The following is a 24,864-nucleotide window of genomic DNA, read 5'->3' as shown; positions in this document are numbered from 1 at the left end:
ATTAATAGTTTCTATGTGTCAGAGTCTGTACCAAGAGTTTATATTTATTAACTTATTTAATTCTTATTTCAACTTTGTAAAATATGTATTATTTGTTTCCATTTTACAGATTAACAAAGTAAGACTCAAAGTTAATTGCCCAAAGTAACATGATTATTAATAGCAAAAAATCTTCAAATTCAGGTTGTCTGACTCCAAAATTCCTGGTCTTATTGACTCACTACTGAATCTTGTATGAAATGACTGGAGTCAGCCACAGGAGAGGCGCTTGAAGGTAAAGGGATCTAAAATTATGTAAGGTAGATGAGAGACCCAGCAACTGGAGGTACCTAGCTGAAGACAACAGGAGCATGAGTAAGGAGGATCACAAGGGGTGGGCCCTCCTGTCTCCCTCCCCACTACCAAGGATATGTCTACAGTAGACACGGGGCATGTCCCCCTCAGGAGCCAGTCAGGCCAATGGCCAACCAGGGGGCCACCACTCTTATTTGTTACTGTAATACCTTATCTCTCCAGGGACTTATCCAACTCCTAGAAGTAAAAGATTACACTGGAAAGGAAGTCTGGAATCATACATATCATACAGTTTGGAAGGCCAAGTTGAGGATTTTGGATAACACACTACTCATGCTCTTCCTTGGATCATCAGGTTTAAAAAATAATGATATTCGCCATTTATTATGAACTTAGTAGGGGCTAAACCTTATATTAGGTTTTTGCATATCTTATTACACTTACCTTCACAATAACCCTGCAACATAGACATTAATGTCCCAATTAATAGATGGAAAACTAACACCCAGGTGCCTTTAACTTGATCAGTGTCACTCAATTGATAAATGGCCCAGGCAGGGCCAACACTCAGTCTGTGGTTCAACAGCTGTATGACCTCCTTTCTTCAAAGACAACAGCAGATGAGAGTCAAAGATCAAGGTCTAAGAATTTAAATTTAATCCTGATTTAAATTCTGGGTAGCTGCCTGCCAACCATTTAATTTTGGGGATATCTTCTTGAGCCAGAATATTCTTATCTATAAAATGGGGCAAATATCACCAGTGTCACAGTATCATTAGAACTCTCATATGCAAATGCTTAGACATTAGAAAATTCTCTCCGAATACGAGCTTCTATGATTAGCTGCCCTTTCACAGGTGATTCTAAGGATAAGAAATAACTGACAAAGTTTGGGGAACTTCACCAAGGGCACCAGCTCTAGGCTAGAGGCCTTAAAAAATCCTAGGGAAGCACCGACCATAGATCATGCCCTCAGAGAAGGAAAATCACATGAAATAATTAAGAGGAATAAATGTCATTAGATAAGTCAACACTGCATTGTGAGGTATGAATGCTAAGAAAAGGAGGCAACTCCAGAGAGCCGAAACCATCAGGAAAGGCCTTCCTGGAGCTGCTGGCATGGGACAGAAACCAAAGCAACTCCAGTTAAGAGATAAGGGTGGAAGAGGCGATGGTGTGGGAGCTAAAATGCAGACAGGAATAAGCTGAGTTGGGGGAGAAAGGATCATCTAACTTAGAGCTCAGGTACTGGGAGGAATTCACAGAGACCTAAAGCCCACCTAATCTACCACCCCCACTCCTTATTGGGGGCCAGAGGTGAAACAGGATAAAATTCTAGAACATCAGACTTCAAAAAGCCTTTAAAACCCCCTCATTCTATGTTTTCAAACACTTTTAGTAGTAAAACCCCTTTTCTACCAAAGAAAATCTTTCACGGAGTTCAAATATAGAAAGAAAATTATGACTGATGTAAGGGCTGAAGCCCAAAATTAAGTTTCTGCTCCAAGCCTCTGTTTCTCATGAAGGTAGAGGGGAAAGCGGTTTGCTACAGGGTTCAGTGTCAGATGGGCACCAACATGACCAGGACACAGAACTTTAGAGGAGGTCTAGGCACTTTCTGTGGGTCTTTCTGCCTCCAAGAACAGGCAATCTGAAGAGATTAAAGAAGGCCCTGTAGTGGTTGGGATGGGCAAAGCAGATAGGAAATCTCATAGACAGGCTTCAAGGTTGATGAGAGACATGGAAAACATATTCCTTTACCTTCCTGCAGCATGGAAAGCTCACAATGGGATGAGCAAAAGGGATAGGAGGTCTCACAAAGAGGCTTCAAGGTCAATGAGAGACATGGAGAATATTTACGGTCCTACAGCATGCAAAATTAACAGGACTCCCATGTCCTCTCCCCTGCCTCAGAAACTAAGTGCTGGCCTCCTAACCTCTGTCTCCACAGCTATAGGCCCTGGGCTTGGTGCCTTCTGGGCATCTTACCTGGTCTCGAGTGTAAGGCGTGTCCACTCTCTGCTTGTCACTGCAGGCTTCCAGGAGGACACGGATGGCGTTCAGCTGCAGGAGCATCTCACAGGCCATTGTGTCAAAGAAGGTGATATTGGCAAGGGCCGCAGAGGCCAGCAGGAAGACTTCCCCTGATGAGGCCTCTTGGCATAGTTCTGGATGGTGAAGAGAAAGAAAATAACTTCCATGCCAAGTGTTTTCATATCAGTTGTCTCATTTTGTTCCCACAGTAGCTCTGGGAGATCTTTAGAGCAGGTGTTATAATACCCATTTTGCAGATGAGGAAAGTGGTTACTACAGATGGAACATTATCTGTCTATACAGGTGACCAAGCTGGGATTTAAAACATGACATGTAACTCTACTCACTCCTTCAGCCAATAAGTATTTATTGAATGAACACTATGTGCCAGGTGTCAATGGGGTATTGGGATGGCATAGTGAACAAAACAGTCAGGTCCTTGACCTTGTTGAGCTCACACTCTACTAGTGGGCAAGAAAATGAACTTTTAAAAAATTACTATCCCAGCTACTCAGGAGGCTGAGGCAGGAGAATTGCCTGAACCCAGGAGGCGGAGGTTGCGGTGAGCCGAGATCGCACCATTGCACTCCAGCCTGGGTAACAAGAGCAAAACTCCGTCTCAAAAAAAAAAAAGAAAAAAATTACTATGCACAATTACAAAGTCTGATAAATATGAGGGAGAAAACAAAGAAATACTGAGACAGCATATCTAGTGGCTCACTGAGATGCACAACAAAAGGTGTCCCTAAGAATATGACTTTACAGCTGAGACCTTAAAGGAAGAAAGGGGCCAGTCATAAAAACACTTGGAGAAACAGAATATTCTAGACCAAAGGAAAAAGAAATACAAAGCCCATGAGGTGGGAAGGAGCTTCCAGTCCCTTTGTTTCTCCAGTAATGCACACTAGCCTGCTGCTAACCTTGCCTTAAGGAAGAGATTAAAGGTAAAACAGAGAGACTATACCCCTCCAGCTGCCATCAACAGAGCCTTGGTGCTTCCTTTTGGTCCCAGGATAAGGGTAATCTGGCAGCAAGAAAGTCCTATACCAAGCTCCTGAATGTAAGGCTCTTTATCTCTATTCCTAGTGGTCCTAGCTCAGCCCTAACCAAATTCCCCCACTTACCATCTGTAATTGTACTAAGGGCCTTTAAGGAGCAGAGTGACCTCATCCTTCCACCACCTGACACATCCCTCATGAGCTACAGAACCTGGAATGGACACCCATCTCAGGAGGAGGAATAGATGGATTCTATCCATGGTACTTCCCCCATTTCAGTAGACCTGATGTCTAGCCCTCAGCTCCAACTTGAAAATCAATCCAGGTACTTCTGTGGTCCAGGCCCTCTCCTATTGATAACATCTCCACAAAACCACAAGAGGCAAGACAATACTTCAGAAAAAGAGCTTCAGGAAAGAAAGAAAGTTCGAGAGACAAAATTGAGCTATGTTTTATCCTGGTCCCTAGTTCTTGCCTCTAGACAAACAGTCTATACCTCCAGGTTCTGATGCAACTGCCACCTCCTAGCATCTACCTGTGAATGCACCTTCTGATGCCTACATTTTAGTTTTAGCAGTAAAACCCTTTTTCTACCAATAACATTAGTCAAACACCTGCAGTGGGCCTTGCACTGTGCCATTAAATGCTGAATACCCTCAAAGTAGAAAATGATTGTCCACATTTACAACTAGCTGAGTCTTAGAGACGCTAGTAGTAGCAGCAGCAGCTACCATTTATTGTTTACTCGCTGCTGTACATATTTTTTTACTTCTCCTTACAATCTCATTTTTATCACTGTTTTGTAAGTGAATAAGTTGAAGATTCAAGTATTAAGTGATTTGCCCATGGTCTTATGGCCAGTAAGTAACTGTTTGAGGCTAGAATCAAATCCAGGTCTGCCTGACTCCAAAGTCCCCATTCTTTTATACTCCAGGTTGCTTCTGGTCTCTCAGCCTCTTTGACTCATTCCCAGTGATGCTTCCAGAGATGTGGGTTTCAGTTCTATCAGGAGGATAACACTCGCCTCTGGGCAATGTTGCTCCCCACAGCCCAGGTGTGACCATTAAACAACTCAAACTCTTGATCCAGCCATCAGGACTGGGACAACAGATTAGCTGAGATATTAAGAACTCTGATTCCCTTTAACTAGTGATTGCCCTGTCCTCTAATTTTGGGAAAATCACTGGAGTCCCCAGTCCCTTCCAGGCCACCTTCCTACATCCAAGGTTTTGGGTGAGTCTACAGAGCTCGGTGGCCTACTTTTCTGTAAGATTCCTTCTAGGTCCAAACACTCCTCCTCATTCTCATTCAGTTGCTATTGCTGCTGACACAGCAATTATTAACACAACTATCTAAGTGCCTTTTAATTTTGCTGCACATTTATTTGAACTACAGTCTGAGTCACCTGGGATGTGTTAGGAAGATTAAATTGAGGATTCCAGTGACTCATTTATAAATGTTTCCAGGGAATGGCAAGAAGTTGGAGGGCTATTTCCCACCAAAGAACAGAAGTATGGCTTCCTGCCTGGAATATATCTGCTGAATCTCAGAGTGGACTCTACAATGCATCTTCATCAGGATGAAATAAATGGAAGACTCCTTGGCTCCAGGGAGAAACTCAGCCTGGGAAGTGAAGCAAGAATGAATATATGACAATAGTGAAAGGTCACTTGGACTATATGTACTTTGTTTATTTGATAATGTTTATACATTGAGAAATTTTCTATAAAATTTACAAATTTTGTCTTATCTTTAAAAGTCTACGCCTTTCCCACGTGGTAACAATCAACTGAAATTTACCAATGACTATCCCTTTAGACACTACATGGGTTTTTCAATTTGACACAGGATTCAAACACCTTTATTCTTCCATGTGGCTCTCTTCAACACATTCATGTTTCTTACTGGGCTCTGGTGGATGTTGAATATGGGACTCCTGGCATAAGTGAGTCCTAATTCTGTTGTGTGGCCTTGAGAAAGTAATTTAACCTCTCTAGGCTTAGATTTCTTCACCTAGAGAGTATGCAAGGAACTATAGGGTCTCTTGAGCTCCCTCTAGCCAAGACTTTCAACAATGGGCTTCCATGTTTTCTCAATTTTGAATAAATGTGGACATTGGCAAATTGATTTCTCCCAGCCTGACCTGTGAGTGCTACTGCCCCCATGACTAGAATCAGCCATAAAGTCAACATAACTGATGTCTCCTATGTGCAAAGTACTTGCAGATCTCCAAATTCTAGAGTTAGAAGGACCCTTGAGAGAAACAAGTTGCAATGTCTTGTTTATGTTAGGAAAATTGTGAAGTGGGTTTTACAGTGCAACATGGTAAGGAGTGAGTGGTGGGATCTCACACAGCACTGGCACAGGCTTGCTGCCCATAGCCACTTGAATGGATGAGTCAAAAGCCAGAGTCCAAACCCAGGGTTCTGACTCCTAGCCAAGTGTTATGTTGCCCCTAAGTTCTTGCTATTTCAGATATTCCCACCCCTGCTATGGTGACTCCAAGAGTTAATCTTACATTTTCTGATGAAATGAAATGAACTGAAATTTCAATAAGGTATAAAGAGAGTGACAGAGAAATAGAAACACAGATCGCCACCAGAACTTTTAAAAGAAAGAGGTCGTTCACAAAACAATTCCCTGGGGATTGTTATCCAGACCGGCCCTTTCAGTTTCTATAGTTTAGCAAAGGAAAGCTAAGAAAAGAGCATATTTTAGATATAGAGCTAGGATTCTCCTGCCAGCAGTGCATATGTTTGAACAGGTGAACCTAGAAAAGTCAGCACTTTCACGGCCCCATGATGTGAGACTAATGGTGTGATTTTCAGGAAGCAGGTTGTGGTAAGCTAGTGCTCTCTGAGAAACCATTTGCCCCAGTCATTACTGTGATAGTCACTGGGTACAAGGACAGAGAATTTAGGAAAAATGCCTATCAGAGTCTCTTTATCCAAGTATCTGAACCTCAAAATTTGAGGCTCCATTCCTTTCTGGGGCTTGTCCTGGACTCCCTTCTGAAATGCCAACTAATCCCAGACTGACAATAACTCAACTTGCTTCTCAGAGGGTTGCATGCATTTTAATAAGAAACTCTTGACAATAGAGCTCTTCAAAGCCTAATTCTGATCCATTAATGGTGGGATTTCAGCAAATGTGATCATCTATACAGGAGATACCTGGGGTGCAATGAGTGGCAGATGGGAAAGCCTTACTGACTATTCCTGAAGACAACTATGCCAATGCTCTCTCTTCTAGTGGTCCCACTGCCCAGGGTGACTCACTGACGAGGGCTGTCACGATCTCCTCCATGCTCTCCAGGAAGCTACTGAGGTGCTGGGTGACAGGCAGGTGTGGGGAGGTGACCTGGGCCACCACAGCCGCAGCCTCAGCCCGTGTGGCCTCTGAGTGGCTGTCGTCAGTCAGGATGTTGGCCAAGCACAGAACGCCATCCACCTGCAGATGGAGAGAGGGAGCTTCCCTGTGAACCCTAGGAAGACATCACTGCCCATGACATTAATGAGACAAATTCAGGCCCCGCTTCATGGAAGCCAGCTCTGCCTTCCCAAAACAGCCCAGGACCCCATGTAGAGCCAGGGACAATCCAGTGACAAGGCCCTCAGAATGACTCAAATTCTGGCACCTGGAGGCCTCTTCTTTGAGTCAAGCAGAGATCAGTAAACTTCCATGGGTCTTCTAAATAGCAGACATAAAGTCACATGTCCAGAGATAGGGCCCTGGTCATCTACCACAGCAAATTGCCACAGAAAGAACAGCTACTTAGAAATCTCACATCCCCAAGCTCCAATTTTGGACCCCTCTTCTCTGCTCTGTGACTTAGCCTCTCTGAGATTCTATTTCCTCACACTTCAACAGGGTATTGAGGGATTGAAGAGATAAAGCAGGCAATGCCTGATCCAGAAGAGATGCTCAAGAAATGCTGGTTCCTTTCTCCCTTCCTCTGATTTAGCAACAGGATGAGCTCAGTATTCTCTTCCCCGTCTTGTCCGCCGCCATTTTTCCCCATAGAAATGGGGCTGCTTCCCTGGGGGCCTTGCTTTCTGTGCCCAGCCAGTGAGAAGCAAACCTGAAACTGGTGGGACATGAGTTCCACATAAGAACATGTTTTCAAGCTCTGTCCAAGTCAGTCCTGCTCTTGGCATGATAACAGCTGCTGCTGAGCACGTGCTTATAGTGTGCCAGGCACTGCTCTATGTGGAGTGCACGTGATGTTATACAATCTACTCCTTACAATAACCCTTTAAGGTCAGTATTATTGTCTCAATTTTACAGACAAGAAAGCTGAGACACAGAAAGGTTCATAGAGTTGCCCCAGATCAAGAACTTTAAAAGCAGTTGGTTTGGCATTTGAACCCAATGGTCTGGTGTCAAAGCCTAGGTTTTGAACAGGATATTATCCTGCCTACTAAGAAGTGGCACCTGAGCTCAGACCCCAGCCTCCATCAGGGTCAGTATACAAGACTTGTTAGAGAAAAAGAAGGCAGGAGCTTGTCAAGGTTAGCTCTGCCGTGCTACTGCAGACCCTCAGATGCCTTGGACAACAGCCTGCCTGGGGACCCTGCTACCAAGCACCAAGTCCTTCTCGGGTTAGGAGTGGGAGGTAGGGATGAGGCGGGGGAAGAACAGGAGAGGTTGGGGGAGGTGCAGCCCATGCTCGTTCCCTACACCTGCCACAGACGCAAGGCTTCTATCCCTGCATCCTCCTGCCACTTAGCTCCAGTGGGCTTCCAGAGGCCTGCGTTTCGTTTGACTAATTACCACCACTGAGTTCTGTGCCTCCCTTAAATGGCTCTTGGGAGCTGTAAGGTCCATTAGCTGTGAAAGCCTTTGGCAATCTCAGACTCAAAGGAGACAAATGTGGAAACAGGAGCCCAGGGAACTGTCCGCAATAAAACTCACCTGGATGTGCTTAATAAAAGGGAACAAACAGCAGCCAGGCAGTCCCTGGCAGGACTGGACTCATGCCAGGTGTTTAACTAACATGCCCTCAGAGAGGGGCCTCATTTGGGCCTAGAAAAGGGAAGGGAAGTAGGGGCTAGAAGCAGGAAGCAGCCCTATTGCCAACATAAGAAACCTCTTGCCCCATCCGGCCTTCATCCCTTTCCTCCTTCTAGCACAGATAAAGCTGATTGCTAAGAAGTTATAGGGTCGTTGGTGGGGAAATGTCTCAATCAATCTTGTCTCCTTAATCTCAACTTGGTTGTAGATGCTATCCTAGTCCCCAGCTCACATGTGAATACCAGTCAGACCCAAACCAGTAACCTTCCCTAGTCCCCAACACATAGTTGGAGACAGGCCAATCTAAACACACCAGAGAGATCAAGAAGTTGATGGTTCCTAGGGTTTGCTGCCGCCCAAGGCCTGGCTACTAGGCCTGCTCCCTAGTCCAGCCTGCTGCTCTGAAATCCCATTGAATAAAACATTCCTGACATATACTGCATGCCAAGCCTTGTGCTGGAGCAAAGGTAAACCAGGGAACAGTGTTCCCTGCAGTGGGGGGAGTTGACTCATATCTACAAATAACAAATGAGGATGCTCTACAGAGAGGCCTCCTGGAAGCTACTCTGACTTAATGTCCATGCTTCAGGTGGGAGAGGTGGCCCTCTTTGGGGCTCCCATGCCCAAGTACCTTTGCAATTATTGCAGCATTTATCACACCAACAGGCCGTTTCTCCAAGTGAGGTCTGTGGACCAGCTGTATCAAATTCAGGGAGAGTTTCTTAAGAGCAAGTTAATGTACCCCACCCAGACCTAGTCTACCAGAATTGCCAGGGACACCTGAGAATCTGCTTTTTAACAGCTCCACAGCTGACTTTTATGTGCCAGCAATTCAGAAAGGCACTGCTATAGTGTGATTCTCTGCTCCTTTGTCTGCTCCCCTGTTCCCCTGCCATCTCTGCAAGCCTGGGGACCACAGCTTTTTAACTCTTGGCTGCTCCAGGTCTGGCATGTAGTAGGCTTTCTGTAAGTAGAAAATAAATACAAGAAAGTAAAATTTGATCTGATACTTAAGGACACACTTCAGACAAGCAAAGCTAAAGGAATGGCACTGCAGATGGAGGAGCTATTGTGAGCAAAGGCAGTTATAGAAAAAGACAGCATTGGAGAAACAGCCAGCATGAGAACATAAATCAAATCTTGACCCCAGAAAAGTGACCCCATCCTGATGTAAGGCTGATTCCTTCACTGTTCTTTGGTTTCCAGAGGATCTGTGGAGTTCCGTCTATACAATTGCCAATTGCCCATTGTCTTGCTTTCCTTGCAATTTGTTTTATATGCTTCAGATCTCTTTTGGTAACTTATTAATTATCCCTTCAAAAGAGACAGATAGATAGGTAGGTAGATAGATAGATAGATAGATAGATAGACAGATAGATAGATAAACATAATGAATAAGATAATGAATAATGAATGATAATGAATAAGTTATAACAAATAATAAAATGAACACCTGTATGTGTAGATGTATATGCCTAATATCCAGACATTCTAAGAAATAAAATCAAGAAAGTCCCCGACACACCTTTCTTGATCTTATACTTCTGGTTTCTTCTGTTGCATGGGCTGTTACTCTGAGTTTTATGCAAATAATTCCCTTGTTTTCCTGAGAGGTTTATTGCACATATCTACTGTTAGTTTTATAAGATTTGTACTTGACATAAATGGTATCATGTTGAATACAGCAATTTACTTTTCTCTCCAGTCAGCATTTGTTTATGAAACCTCTTCTTGTTGTTCCATGTGGCTATGATCCATTTATTTTCACTGTTGTATGGTATTTGATTGTATAAATCAATTTCAATTCATTTATGCATTCTCCCATCGATGGGTGTTTGAGTGGCTTCCCAGTTTTTGCTATAATGGACAGTGTTGCTATAAATGTTCTTCTAAATGTCTTCTAGTGCACATGTGCCAGTTTCTTCAGAGGTCCCAATATAGGAGTGGAATTCCTAGGGCATAGTGTTTCCACATCTTTAGCTTTATTGGTATTGCCAAATTGTTTTGCAACATGGTAGTAGTAATTTTTACTCCCACCAGCAATACATAATCACACTTAACACCAGATTCTTCCCAATACTTGATATTGGCAGATCTTTAATTTTTTTGCCAATTTTATAAGCATAAAAATTGTATTTTAACCTGCATGTCTCCACTTAGTAATGAGGTTGAGAGACTTTTAATATCATTATTTTGCTTTGATTTGGTTTGTTTTGGCTTTTGTTTTTTGCAGGTTGGATCTTCTCTGCTATGAATTGCCTGTTTGTATGTTTTGCTCACTTTACTAGTAAAGTGTCTTTTCACAGGGGCCAAATTTTCCTAGTGTTTGGTTCTGATGCTGCTGACCAGCCACTTGGTCTGCTGCCAGCAAGTTGATCTTCATATTCATTACCATTTCAGCAGCCCTTGCACAGCCCAGCTCACCACAGAATGAGCTACTCAAGTGCCCCACATCACTGGGGTCTGGGCTTCCCAGCACCTGAGGCAATTCCTATAGAGTCAGAATATGCACAGACATTAGAGTTAGGCCCACCCAGGTCTGAATTCTGCCTCTATATTTACTAGCTGAACAATTTTCTTACCTACTGATATGGTTTGGCTGTATCCCCACCCAAATCTCACCTTGAACTACAGTTCTCATAATCTCCACATGTCATGAGAGGGACCTGGTGGTAGGTAATTGAGTCATGCTGTTCTCGTGATAGTGAGGGAGTTCTTATGAGATCTGATGGTTTTATAAGGCCCCATACTTTGCTCTGCACTTCTCCTAGCTGCTGCCATGTGAAGAAGGATGTATTTGCTTCCCCTTCTACCATGATTGTAAGTTTCCCAAGGCCTCCCAAGTCCTGCGGAACTGTGAGTCAATTAAACCTCTTTCCTTTATAAATTACCCAGTCATGGGTATGTCCTTATAGAAATGTGAGAACAGACTAATACACCTACTTTGGGCTTTTATCTGTAAAACAGGGATAATACCAACCTCATAGATTGTTTTTCCTCTTTATAAAATGGGACTAAAAGTAACAACTTCAGAGGACCATTGGAATTATTAAATGAGAGACTGCATGTATAGTACCTGCCACATGGGGCACCATCATTCCCTCCCCTCCCCACCTGGTGGCTCCTAGACTTGGGGCCCTGAATCCTAGGTTCACCCCACTTCTGCCTGTCCCAGCCTCCTGACTGGGCTTCTCTCCAGAGCTCCTTTCTATACACTGTTTGGGACTGAGACCCCACCAAAAACCTCAGCTCTTTGGATTGGGGCCCAAAGTTTAACCACTTGTTTAGACATCCTTCAGTCATGCAGCCCAGAACTAGCACTTTTAAAATAGGGGAGTGATTTCTGTTTTGATTCCTGACTAGGAACAATGCGATGAACAATTACACTTCCTCAGAAGGAAGTAAAGAGAAAATCAGTACTATCCCTGCATTTCTATAGTTCAATAAACATTTCCTGAGCGCCTACATTGTGATAGATGCTGACCTGGGTAGTGACACAGAGATGAACCAGGAATAAATAAGACAGAGATGAAGAAGCAAAGACACACAGCAACAAGAAAATGGAGAGCGAGATAGAAAGTGAGTTAGAGAAGGGAAACAGAAATCATATCCTTACAAAGGATTTGAGAAATTGTCTGATGCAACTCAGTCTCCCAGTTCCTCTCTCACTTGGCCTCTCTGTAACCTCTACTGCTGCTGAGTAGAGGTTACAGAGAGGCCAAGTGAGAGAGAAACTCTCCATCTTGCCATGCTCTCCTGCTGAGACTTCATGACACCACATTTTTGGGCTCCTCCCTAGCTCACCACTTCTTACCATTTGCTCTGTTGGACTCTCCTCCTTCGCATTCATCTCAACTGGCATATACCAGGTTTTGCTGCCAGCCCCCTTTATACCATATCAGACTAAGGCACCCAAACCCAAGTTGCCTCAGTGACTCACTACGATGACCCCCAAACCTAGCCCTCTTTTCTGAGATCCACATCTGCATTCCAAACTGCTATCTTATCATTTTGTATTTAATTCCAAACATAATTTGCCTGGATATTCCACGGGAACCTCAAACCCAAATCACTTAAAGATGAAGTGGTCATTTTCCCTGTTTTCCCTCCTCACTCCCCTCTCAGATCCAGTCAGAAGTTACCTCCTCTGTGAACATGCATGCACCTGCCTCACCCAAAAGAGGTCATCTTTGTTCTTCCCACTGCCACACCACTGTGGTCTGACCTCAGCTGGAACACCTATCAAGTTAGATGGTCTCTTCTGGTTACATGCACATTCCCCAGGTGGATTTGAGCCACTCAGGGCAGCTCCTACACAAAATTGTCTCTAGGTTCTCAGCACCCAGCTAAGGCCTAAAACACAGCAGTTTACTGATAAAGTATAGGCTGAATGATGAGGAAACAGAGGCCCAGGGAGGAGATGAGATTACCCAGGCCACACAGCAAGTTAGTGTGAGGGCCAGGACCCTAATTCTGGCCTCCTCACTCCTTGTCCTATGCCTCCTGCCTTGGGGCCTCTAGGGAGGAAAGGAGAAGCTGGTGAAAGGGCCAGGTGAGACGGGGTTGCTCAGCTCAATTCCCATAACGGGCCCAGGAGTAGCCCAGCCTGAGGCCAGCTGCCCCAAACATGAGTCCAATTTTAGGAAAGTCTCTATCCCCAAATCACCCACTTCCCATCCCTTGTTGTAAACTTAATAATGCCAAGAGAACAATCTAATCAAAGCACTTTCACATCCCTAAAGAAATTGCTGCTGGAAGCACTTACAGATAATTAGCTTTTACATGGAATGGAATGGGCCTGGGCCTGAAGCCAGACTTTCCTCATGGGCGGGCATGCAAGTGGTGATGAGAATGGTCTGGCCTGGTCATCATCTTGGCAGCAGGGCTGATGCACCTGGAGTCTGGATACAGCAGGAGTTTGGCAAATGCTGAGATTTTTCCCAGAGAGTGGGAGGAAGAGCACGGAAATTGTCTTAGACTACCTTATGTTGCTATAATGAAATACCTGAGACCAGGCGATTTATAAAAAATGGATTTACTTCCCCCAGTTCTGGAGGCTGTGAAGTCCAAGTTCGAGGAGCCGACTTGCTGTGTCATTTTGCAGTGGAAGGCAGAAGGGCAAGAGATCTTGCAATAAAAGTACTGGGGGACACAGAGAGGAACTCATCTTTTTATCAAGAGCCCACACCCAAGATATCTAACCCACTCCCAAAATAACAGAATTAATCTATTTATGGATGCAGAGCTCTCATGACCTAATAACTTCTTAAAGGTCCCAGCTCCCAACAAAGTTGTATTGGAGATTATGTTCCCAGCATATGAACCTTGAGGGATGCAATTAAACCTCAGCAGAACTCTTGCAATGGAAGAACCCAAAGTGTACAGTAAACATAATATCAGATTTATGGGCAATATTCTCCTACTGATTATTGGAAAAGCATCAGTGGTGGTTTTAATGTAAATATCTAAGGGACACAGGCTAACATATAAAGGCCTATCATATATCACTGGTGCTAGTCTCCTCTTCTCAGTTTTGTTTTTTAGGGAGGTTGTTTTTGTTTTATGTGTCTAATTTTAAGGAAAAGGAGGAAAGGTTGGCTGCTACATTGTAACAATTAGAATCATGGGAATGCACTGAAAACTTAGCCACAGGAGCAGGAGAGTGACCTAGAGACACCCACATTTTCTCTCTTTCCGTACTTCCGGACACCTAAAGGCTGCAAAAACACAAGGCAAGTAGGAATCACAAAGTGGCTGGAATCCTGCTCATTGGTCCAGGCAGGATGGACCTGTTTGTCCAGGGTATAGTTAGAAGGCAAATTCAATTATAATCAGAAAGGGAGCAAGGGTCCTGTTCAAGGAAGCAAAGACAAGTGACAGACCAAGGGACAGGGGAAAAGCATTTTGTGGAGTAAATAAACCCATGGGTCAGAGGCAGAATGCTAATGTGGACTGTACACCAGCTAGGGACAAGGTTCAGGATGACATCTGTAAAAGTCTAAGGGGTTAGTTTACAGAGTGGTGGTAGAGCTGAGAGCTCCATAGAAAGCTACAGAAACTAAAACAGGCCTTCAGGAGGATAATATTATCCTCATTCAAACTAATATATCCCAACACTCAACTTATTTTGCTATGTCAAACAAGAATCTTTAGTTAAAAGCTAAATGCCAAAATGGAAAAATACAAATATTAATATGTAATATGGATGAAACAATGAATAAAAGGGATTATACGACCAGTTCGGCTGGCAAGTCAGTGAGGTAGAGAGAGAGAGACATATAGGCAGAGAAAGCAGAGATGAGTTACTAAGGTGGGAAGCAATTGTGGATTGAATCACTTAAGAGTATATAGAGTAAATAATTTCCCTGTTAAGCAGATGATTTCCCTTATAGCTGATTTTCAAACAGTTGCTCTGCAGGCGTTTTAGGGGTGGATTTCCCTTTGGGCTAGGGTTACTAGGCATGTACTGAGAAGAAAATATCAAGTTTTCAGCAAAGCACTACTGGGCAGAGCTGGGATCTGAATTGTACCCAGCCTGGTTCTAGATCAGTGGTTCTTAGCCTGGCTCTTAGATGATTAGAATTATCTAGGACAGTTTTAAAGACACAAATACCCAGGCTTTACCACCAGAAATCTGAATTTAATCGGTCTGTGATGGAGTCTTGGTATCACTACAGTTTTGCTTTTTTCGGTTTTTGTTTTTTGAGACAAGTTCTCACTCCATCGCCTACGCTGTAGTGCAGTGATCTGCTCAACTTGGCCTCCTAAACCGCTGGGGGTATCATTAGTTTGCAAAACTCCTCAAATAACTTTCATGGCCATCCTAGGTTGAGCAGCACCTTTCTAGAGATATCTGTGATACAAGGAAGTTACACAAATTTCAGAGCAAAAAAAGTCTGAGCTCCTTCCCAACTTGGTAAAATGAGCAAGTTATCCACCTTCTCTGAGCCTCATTTTCTCATCTTTAAAATAATAATGGTATCATACTTAATAACAAAATAGTAAATTAAATATTGACAGCTTTCTCCTGAAATCAGTAACAAGATAAAGATATACATTATCACTGGTCTCATTTAACACCATACTGGCCAATGCAATCAGACAAGAAATGCAAAGATAGAATAATTGCATTATTCTATAAAAGTAGAAACAAAACTGTCACTATTTACAGATGACATGATTGTGTACAAAGAAAATCCCAATGAATCTACATGCTATTAAAGTCAGTAAATAAATACAGCAAGCAAGATGATTGGATACAATATCAAAATTGTATTTTTTATATATTAGCAACAACAGAAAATAAAAAATTTAAAAACAGCCTTACATTTGCATGAATCATAACTTGGAATAAATCTAAACAAGATATGTGCAAGATGTCAACACTAAAAACTCAAAACATTGCTGAGAGAAATTAAAGACAGTTTGTATGAAGTAGAGATATATACTTTGTTCATTTATTAGAATATCCTATATTGTCTACAATGTCAATTTCCAGCCGGGTATGGTGGTTCATGCCTGTAATCCCAGAACTTTGGGAGGCCGAGGCTGGCAGATCACCTGAGGTCGGGAGTTTGAGATCAACCTGGCTAACATAGTGAAACCCTGTCTTTAATAAAAATACAAAATTAGCTGAACGTGGTGGTGCGCGCCTGTAATCCCAGATACTCAGGAGGCTGAGGCAGGAGAATTTCTTGAACCTAGGAAGCAGAGGTTGCAGTGAGCTGGAATCACACTACTGCATCACTTCAGCCTGGGTGACAGAGTGAGACTCTGTCTCCAGGAAAAAAAAAAAAAAAAAAAAAAAANAAAAAAAAAAAAAAAAAAAAAAAAAAGGCAATTTCCAAAAATTTATCTTCAAAATTTTTTAAATCCCAATCAAAATTTCACCCAGTATTTTTGTGGCCATTGACAAGCTAATTCTAAAATGTATATAAAACTGCAAAGAAGTTAAGAATTACCAAGATAATCTTAAAGAAGAACAAAGTTGGAGAATTTATGCTGCCAAATATCGGAATTTATTAGACTACGGGGACGCAGTGCTCTATTGGCATGCAATGGACAAAAAGGCTAATGAAGAGAAAAAAAATCCAGAAACAGACTCATGCATATATCACTGTTTTTTAAAAAAGGTATCACTTCAATTCAGTGCTGAAAGTATAGTCTTTTTGATAAACAGTGCTGGCTCGATTGGGTATCCATATGGGAAAAAAATTGAACTTCAACACCATTCTAAAATTGAATTGAAATATATCGTAAGCCAAGATGTTAAAGGCAAAACAATAAAGATGCTAGAAGAAAATTCGGAGAATATTTTCAAAATTTTGGAAAAATCAATGATTTCTTAAATGGACACAAGTAGAACTGCAAAACAAAAGATTAATAAACTGGACTTTAACAAAACTAAGAATTTCTATTTATCAAGACACAACTAAGACAATTACAAAGCCAACCATAGGCGGATAATATGTATCTTAAGATGATGTGTATGTAGAATGTGTTTTTCAAAGTTTACACATCACTAAGAAAAGACAAACAATCCAATGTTTTTAAAATGGGCAAAAGACTCAGCCCTACATTTCACCAAAGATGATAACCAAATGGCCGGTAAAGATGTGAACAGGTGTTCAAAACCATTACTCATTAGGAAAATAAAAGCTAAAACCATAATAAAAGAGGATGGTGCACTCAAGTTGGTCACAAGCAGAGCACTGCATGTCCAGCTTTCACAAATCTACAAATAACTTGATTTGTATTTTTGAAGTAGCCCAAAGAAAGAATGAAATACTCCCTTGGAAATTGATTGTTAGCTGGGCTTGTGTCTTTCCAGCTCTCCTCCCTCTTTCTTCCTCTTCTAAGTCTCTTCCCCTTTTCTCATCCTCCTTCTCTCTCCCTAGCTCTCTTTGTCTCTGTGGGTGACAAGAGGACCCACCACTTGCCGGCAGCAGGTGATGGGTGTTTGTTGATTGTTCTAGTTTTGGGCGTTGAGGGCTGGCCTGCTGTCCATACTGCACTGTTAGTGCCAGACTATGGCCAGAAGTGGATCCTGCCTATCAGATTCTACCCTAAACTTTCACACTGTATCATCCTCTCAATCCTCCCCCTACCCCAGCAGCCCAAGCAAACTCTTTTACCCTGCTCCTCTCCAAACTAGCACTTGCCCCACTCCAGAAGCACTCAGAGGTGGCTGTGAGTGCCATCTCTGTATCTTGTCCCATGCCCTAGGCAATCCTTCCTTCCCTGTGAGCACAGCCTCCCTTCTCCCTAGCACTAGCATCCCATTTTTATCTGACTTCTCATTTATTTTCTGATCTCACCAGATTCTTTGGGGCCAGCAAGGAGATGCACGTTGACTTTACCCTGCTGAGCCTGCTGCATCCCACCCCACCCCAACACACACACACACACACACACACACACACACACACACACACACACACACAGCTCTCAAATGCAGAACTCCATCTAAGAATTCACAGGTGCCCAGCTTTCTTCTAAAAACTCCTGGATGAACACCACCTGCTCAACACAACCCAAATCCACAGAACAGACATCTAGAATTCCTAGCCCTGCCAGTTCAACATCTAACTTTTGTTTGCCACATTACATCTCACAAAATTACTTCATATGCCACAGGATACCAGCAGAACTGGGACTTCCAACAAACGAGAAAATTGAGGCTCATAGGGATTAGAAAACTTCCTTGTGATCACTTAGCACATTAGTGGTAAAGGAAGAACTGGTCCCAGAATCTCTTCACTAAAATCAAGCCTGCTAAACTTTACCCAGGGGGCATGGCCAGCCTCAAAGGCCTTCTACTCATCTGACTTATCTCAGGCTGACTTGCAGAGTTCATCTTGGCCCACCAGCCTCCCCAAGTCTGTTTGAGACCTAAGAACTTGGATTCAGGGCCATAAAAATTGGGAGAAAGGCAAAGCCAGTGCAAACTGCCAGGGCTAAGTGGTGCAAATGGGTGCTCAGGGCAAATTCCATATAAAGATTTTTAGCCATTCTATCCTTATTGAGGGACCCTACAATGTTTATACTCCCCCAGCTCCTAACCCTCACCAGGGTCTGAAACTGATCAAGCATCCTGCCACACTGTTTCAAGTGAAGTCAAACATTGTGCATTTTGGTCTCAGCCCTGGGATTGATCTCGGGAAACTCGGGAATGTGAGTATGCACATTGTTTCACCTCTCTGGGCCTCTGTCCTCTCATCAGCAATGAGGAATAATGAACCAGAACTCTTCAAATGGTATATAGTCAGTTCCATACCAAACATTGTTCACCTGTGTGTGCAGACCACTTCCCTGATGGACTAAAGAGGTGGGTGAACTAGTGTCTTTTGGTGGGAAAGCCAAGGCACAGCTCTGAAGCCAGGCAGTGTGGGACACGCTTCCAGAGCAGTGCCACACACTGTGTAGGCACCAAGGAGAGAGGACCACATTCGGGAAAAGGTCCAGAGGAGGAGGCCTCAGAGCGAGATGTCAACAGTGGAAGTGAAACTCTCATTGGGACACCCCAGCACAGGCAGAGGCTCCAAGGCAAGGAAGCCCCAAAGACCTTTGGTGGAGAAATTTGGTGGGAAGGGGAAAATAACTCACATCTATGGAGCATTGATTTGTTTCAACTTCACAACCTGCAAGGCAGGGACTGTCACTTCACTTTCACCTATGATGAAATGGGGCTCAGAGGAGTGCAAGGTCACACACACAATGAATAAGTGGTGGAGCTGGGCATCAAACCCAGGCTTGTTTACCAAAGGGCCAGTGTGCTGGAGGCAGCTTGCTCAGAGGGCACCTTCAATGCCAGCCTGAGGGGGTTGGATTTTATCCAGTGGGAACTAGGAGGCCTAGGAAGACAGGACAGACTCACTGAGGAAATCTGGAAATTAGAGACAAGTTGGAATGAAAGATTTGTCTACATCATCCTCCCGGAGGAGGCTGGCTCAGTGCCCTGAATTTGTAAACCTCCCCTACTCCCCCACTGACTCTGCCCCACACACTGGCCCTGACTGTTGGTACTGGAGCCTAGAGACCACCAGCCTCAACAGCCCCAGAAGCCTGCAGCAGGCAGCCTGATGGAGTTGCCACTGGTATTCATATCCACCAGGGGCCGCTGTTGCACAGCTCATGGGGTCCTGCTGAGCTTCTGAGGATGGAGCCTACTCCTGCAAACTCACTGCTGCACTTAGGCACCCAGACTGCCTGGCAGCCCCATTCCCTTCTCCAAACTCAGGTTGGACCTGGTGGGAAAGGCACAGCCCCTGATCCAGCAAGGCCCTCCTTCAGTCTGGAAAGTACTGGCCCATAATCTCAGCCTAGATCTTTGTTAGAAGGGGAGAGGGCAGGTGGAGCATTGTGGTTGATTTAGTTCCTGCCTCTTTGCATCCTGGCCTCCTTAGGTGCCCCCACCCCTGCCATCGAGACAGACAGACAGGAGCCTTGGCATGTTGAAAGTGAAGAAGCCACACTCCCTCTGGGAAGGCTCGGTCATAGGCTCTGCCCCCTTGCAAAGCAGGGAAGGGTGATAGTGACAGTGCCAGCCCCAATTCCTTTCTGCCTGTCAGCCAGAGTCACAGCACAGACAGCTAACCTGGGACCCTTGGGCTCTCTGCAAAGCCTTAGCCCATTCCCAGGGAAGTTGAAGGCCAGTGCCTGCGGGTGTGAGGAATGGAGGAAGCTGATAATTCTAGATGGGTTGAGCCCCAAAGATAGGTAAAGAGGCATCCTGGGACCTTCATTCAAAGCTTCTCTCTAGAAGCTACTCCTAGGTAAAGAAGGGACTGCAAAACAAATTAAGCAAGTACTTTTTTTTTTTGCCTTGCATTTATAGCTCCTCTGTCTCTATTCAGCCTGGATGATATATTAGAACCAACTCTAGCAAGAAAGTAGTAGCTTGGCTCTGGAATCTGCACACTACGACACAATTCACCTAATGGGACTGGGGGGTGCACTTATGATTAGGAGCAAAAATGCAGGGTTCTCAGTCCAGCCTCTGTCCTTTCCAGTATCTCTATCCTTTCCAGCCTCAATTTGCTCTTCTGTAAATAAGATGGAGGTGACCATCTCTCCCTGCCTTCCTTACAAAATGACTGTGAAAAGCAAATGGACATAATGGTAAGAAAAACTGGTTGAAGTCAGGTTTTTTTGCTTGTTTGAATTTTTATTCATTTTTTGCAAAAATTAACTATTTCTGACCATCTGTCATCATACAGGGAGCAGGCAGTAAAGATAGACTCCTGTAAAATGGCAGCTGGAGCCACAGAGCCTGCCCACCACTCGCCCTTGCAGCCCACTCCCTCCTGCTCAGGGTCTCTGGGATTTCAAGAGCTGAGTCTAGGTCTCCCTGTCTTCATCTCTCATCCAGCCCAGCACCTCAGCTGTCAGGGCCTATTGATGCCAAGAAGTTGCCCCAGGAAACAAGGGTGGGGCGTGAGGGAGCTGCATAGAGATAGGCAGCACTTTTCCCAGCTCTTGCCTTTGGTGATTTTCTTCTTGGACTTGAAATTGAGCCCTCCTCCCCTCTCTCCCCCATCTTTAATTTCTGTATTGATTTTCATTAAACTCCCCCCTTGGCTCCAGCACAGGGTGAACTAACTCATTATTTGAAAAAATAAAACAAAAGAGAGAGGGTGAGAATATAAGGATGCTCTTTAGAAAGCAAGGCTGTCTCTGATCTTAAAGCTGAAGAAGACAATTACCAGGCTGTCCTGGAGGTTGTCTGAGCCTTGGGCTTTGAGTGCCTCCCACTCCTTATGGCCACAGACCTGTAGCTTCCTGTCCCCTACAACCCCAGCCTCTCATCTGGACCACAGTCCCCAGCCCAGCTCTAGTCCCCAGCTCCCTCCAACCCCATCCTGGCTTGGCCCTATCCAACTACAATCCCTGAACCAGCAGTGCCCTGACCTTCCCTTTCACTACTCAGAGCATCTCACACCCTGCCAGGGTCATTGCAAAATCCCCAATAACCAGGTCCTTTGGGGGCAATGTGAAGTTTTTCCCAGACCAGCCTGAAAAAGTGGAGATGAATGGACATGGGAAGAGGAAAAGGAAAGGGACACAGGCTGAGTGCTTTCTCCATGCAGGCACCATTGCTGCAAGCCCCATTCATATTGTTTCATTGCATCACCATAATAGCCCCGTAAAGGAGGTGATAGTCCCATTTTACAGAAGAGGAAGCAGGGTTCAGAGAGAAGTGACTTGCTCCCTCACCTCTCTTCAGCCTTCCCCAAACCCTGCAGTCCTCCCCTATAGTAACGCCAGTCCACCTTGACAGCTCCAGTCCTCCAGGAAGGCCACCCTGAGCAGTCTACCCTGCTGGGTTGAGTTTATCTGCTCTCACTGGACTGTGTGGCTCTGGGGCCCTCACTCTCTCCTTGGCCCTCATTTTCTCCCTCCAGTCTTCTCCCAACTGAGGTCCAGAGAACACTGCCTCCTCTCTGGGGCTCCCTCCGTTCACTGAATACAGAAACCCTGAAAGACTTGGAGTACCATGAGGTGGCTCCCTGCTGTGGAGTCCCCCTGCCCCTGCCCTTGTTACGACTGCTTTCCTCCGGCCTGCCTGGGAGCTCCTCCCTGGCCCTTCTGGGCCCAGCTCCACTGCTTCTTTGGTGATGCCTGCACTGGCAACCCCACCAGAGGTGGGGCCTCCTGCCTGTGGCCTCTGATGGCTTATATATTAGAACCAACTCTAGCAAGAAAGTAGCAGCTTTGCCCTGGGATCTACACACTATGACACCATTCACCTAATGGGATGGGGTCGGGGCGGGGGGAAGGGGCACAGTTATGATTAGGAGCAAAACGCAGTCTTTCCCACGCTCTGTCCTGCTGGGCCTCTCCCCATTCAGCCATCCTGAGAGGCAGGGAGCCTGTCTTTTCCCCAGAGCCCAGCACAGGGCTGGGGAATGAAGAGTGATGTCAGATGAGGGCACAGGGAAGGAAGGACAGATGTCCTGAAGCTTAAGATTCAGGGAGGCTGCGGCCTGGATGAACCAGACCTCCATGTAGCAGCTCTGAAAAGAAAGAATGGGGCCATAAAAGGCCTGTCAGACAGTGGAGAGGCCTTTGCTGTGTGTTGACATCTTGCCTCCTACATTCCTGCTTGGTGGGTGTCCACGTCTGCCCCCTGCCCAGGCCAACACAGAGAACCTGGCTCCCAGGAAGTCATCCCTCTGCAGTCCTTACCTCAGAAGGGCCAGCTCTCCCCAGGTAGCAGAGGAAAGAGCAGGGGTTTAGAACCAGCCATACTTGGGTTTGCATCCAAGCTCTACATTTATGACTGAGGAAACACTCTGAGTCTCAGTTTCCTCGCCTGTAAAAGGGAAAGGCTATGAGGACTCATGCCCCCGCGCCACCCAGCTTCTCCATATGTGCACTCCACTGCAACTTTGACCAGGCCAGCCCCTCTCCCACATGCCAGCCCTCCCTTCCCCAACAGACCCTAACCTTTCATTCATTTTCAAAGTCCCAGCGATTAGCATTGGACCTGCCACAGTCACAGTAGCCACCATTTATTCATATCCTACTATGTGCCAAGCATCATATTACTGTACGTGAGATAGATTTTATAGGCTTATTTTACTGATCAAGGAACTGTGCTAAGCAAGTTTCCCAGGATAACATATTCAAGCTCACAGTAAGAAAAATATGTTCAAACCCAGGATTGCCTGGTTCTCTAAGTTCCCAGTCTCTCCACTGTACTAGGCTGCTTCAGTGATAAAAGAATAAATTCATAGGGTCAATCAGTGGTGGACTTCATGAGAGAACAAAAAAGTGAGCAAGTTTACTTTAATATTTATTTTATCTTATTTTATTTTATTTTTACGAAACAAGATCTAGCTGTGTTGCCCAGGCAGGTCTGGAACTCCTGGCCTCATGCGATTCTCCTGCTTCACCCTCCTAAAGCACTGGGATTTGAGTGAGTTTAAAATTAAGTGAATGACTGCCTGGCAGACAGAAGAAATGAAGAAGCAGACAAAATGACTTACCCTGAGTAAATGAATGAGACCATGACTGAATCTATGACCACACTAGTCCCCCAAACCCGGCAACGGTCAGGGATGACACAGTAGCAATTGGGATGGATGCAGTGATCTGTCTAGACACACAACTCCACTGGGGGCTGTGCAGGATTTAATGAACCTCTTCCAGGTTGAAGGAAAGGAGAGAGAAGCTGCACAACAGTGTTGAATTTCACCAAATCCAGCACATTTCCCACTGCCAATTAATTAAGCGAACCTCAGCGAGAAAGCCAGTCCAGTAAATCAGGAGGGGAAGGCTGCATCTTCGATGTGATCTAATTAGGCCATGAACCAGTAAGTAGGTGGTTGGCAAAAGCCCTGGGGAACCGCAATTCCCCGCTCCACCTTCACTCACCTGTTACTCTGTGGTTTCTACAATCCGGCCTGTGCCTGGTCTTCACCACCTTCCATCCTCAACACTGACAATGGCCAACCTCACCGGAGCCTGTGTGGGCAGTGCTGAGCAGCTCAGGTCACAGTGGGTGGAAAGCATGGGCAGGACCCAGGGAGGTGGGCGTGGGTGGAGGGTGGGGGACATTAAGGCCCTCATGGGTATCTCTGGAACTTCTCACAACTTTGGAAGCAATATGACATGGAGGAAAAGAGCACAGACACTGGCCTCACAATATCAGATTTTGAGTCCTGGGTCTGCACAATGGTTAACAGCCCAGGCTGGCTGTGGCCCAACAGAGCTGGAATTACATTACTGCCTGAGAGTCTCTGATTCTCCCTCTCTTCTGTAAGCAGTGGGGATATAACAGGAATTACATTACTGCCTGAGAGTCTCTGATTCTCCCTCTCTTCTGTAAGCAGTGGGGATATAACAGGACTGCAAGGAATAAATGACTTGATGAAAGGAAGAGCTTAGCAAAGTGCTTGGCCAAAGCAAGTATTCGATATTAAGTTAGTTATTGCTCTTCTCTTTGTGGTCATGACATCCTCCTTACCTGCTAGAACTGGGCTTGGCAAGAATTTTCTATAAATGGCCAGAGAGTAAATATTTTTAGCTTTTCACACTATATGGTCTCTGTTGAAACTATTCAGTTCTGCTGTTTTGGTATGAAAGCACATAGAGAACACCCAAACAAATGGGTGTAGCTGTGTTCTCAAAACTATATGCTGAACTTTGAATTTCACATAATTTTTCATGGGACACAACATTTTATTCTTTTTCTGGTTTTTTTCCAACTATTTAAAATTTTTTTTAAAGAAATCATTCTTAGCTCATGCGCCATACAAGGCAGAGAGAAGGCTGAATTTAGTCCATGGACCATAATTTGCTACCTTCTAGACTAGAAGGTAAGCTCCATGAAGACAAGGGGTTTTGTCTGTTTTGTTCACTACTATACTCCCAGCATCTAAAACAGTGCCTGGCAAATAGCAGATAGTAAATATTTGCTGAATGAATTACATAATGTATGATTTTGTGTAAGAAGTCATTTCACCTCTCTGGACGTCAGTTTTTTCATCCATACTGTGGGGATACTTTCAAACTTGAAGCA

General features: G+C 44.6%; 1 protein-coding gene and 1 long non-coding RNA gene across 3 annotated transcripts in view; one reads left to right on the top strand and one right to left on the bottom strand.

Moving 5' to 3' along the window:
* INSC (INSC spindle orientation adaptor protein) overlaps positions 1-24,864 on the bottom strand; it is a 128,024-nt gene that overhangs the window by 16,657 nt on the left and 86,503 nt on the right. Inside the window, exons 8-9 of the mRNA XM_017525797.2 lie at positions 6,605-6,776; positions 2,284-2,462 (exon numbers count right to left, since the gene is read on the bottom strand). Of these exons, the coding sequence (XP_017381286.1) occupies positions 2,284-2,462; positions 6,605-6,776 (351 nt within the window). The remainder of the gene's footprint in view (positions 1-2,283; positions 2,463-6,604; positions 6,777-24,864) is intronic.
* The window catches only part of LOC108302255, a 112,134-nt gene that overhangs the window by 33,897 nt on the left and 53,373 nt on the right, over positions 1-24,864 (top strand). The window contains exon 3 of one of the 2 annotated variants that reach the window (XR_001824272.2): positions 4,793-5,073. The exons of the other annotated variant lie outside the window; for it this stretch is intronic. This is a non-coding gene — a long non-coding RNA (uncharacterized LOC108302255). Of the gene's footprint in view, positions 1-4,792; positions 5,074-24,864 lie in introns of those variants that run through there. 2 annotated transcript variants of the gene reach the window in all.

This window comes from Cebus imitator, unplaced genomic scaffold (assembly GCF_001604975.1).
Source record: "Cebus imitator isolate Cc_AM_T3 unplaced genomic scaffold, Cebus_imitator-1.0 Scaffold39, whole genome shotgun sequence".
NCBI classification, from domain to species: domain Eukaryota; kingdom Metazoa; phylum Chordata; class Mammalia; order Primates; family Cebidae; genus Cebus; species Cebus imitator.
Note: the sequence above shows the minus strand (reverse complement) of the source record. Positions and strands in the feature narration are given on the sequence as shown.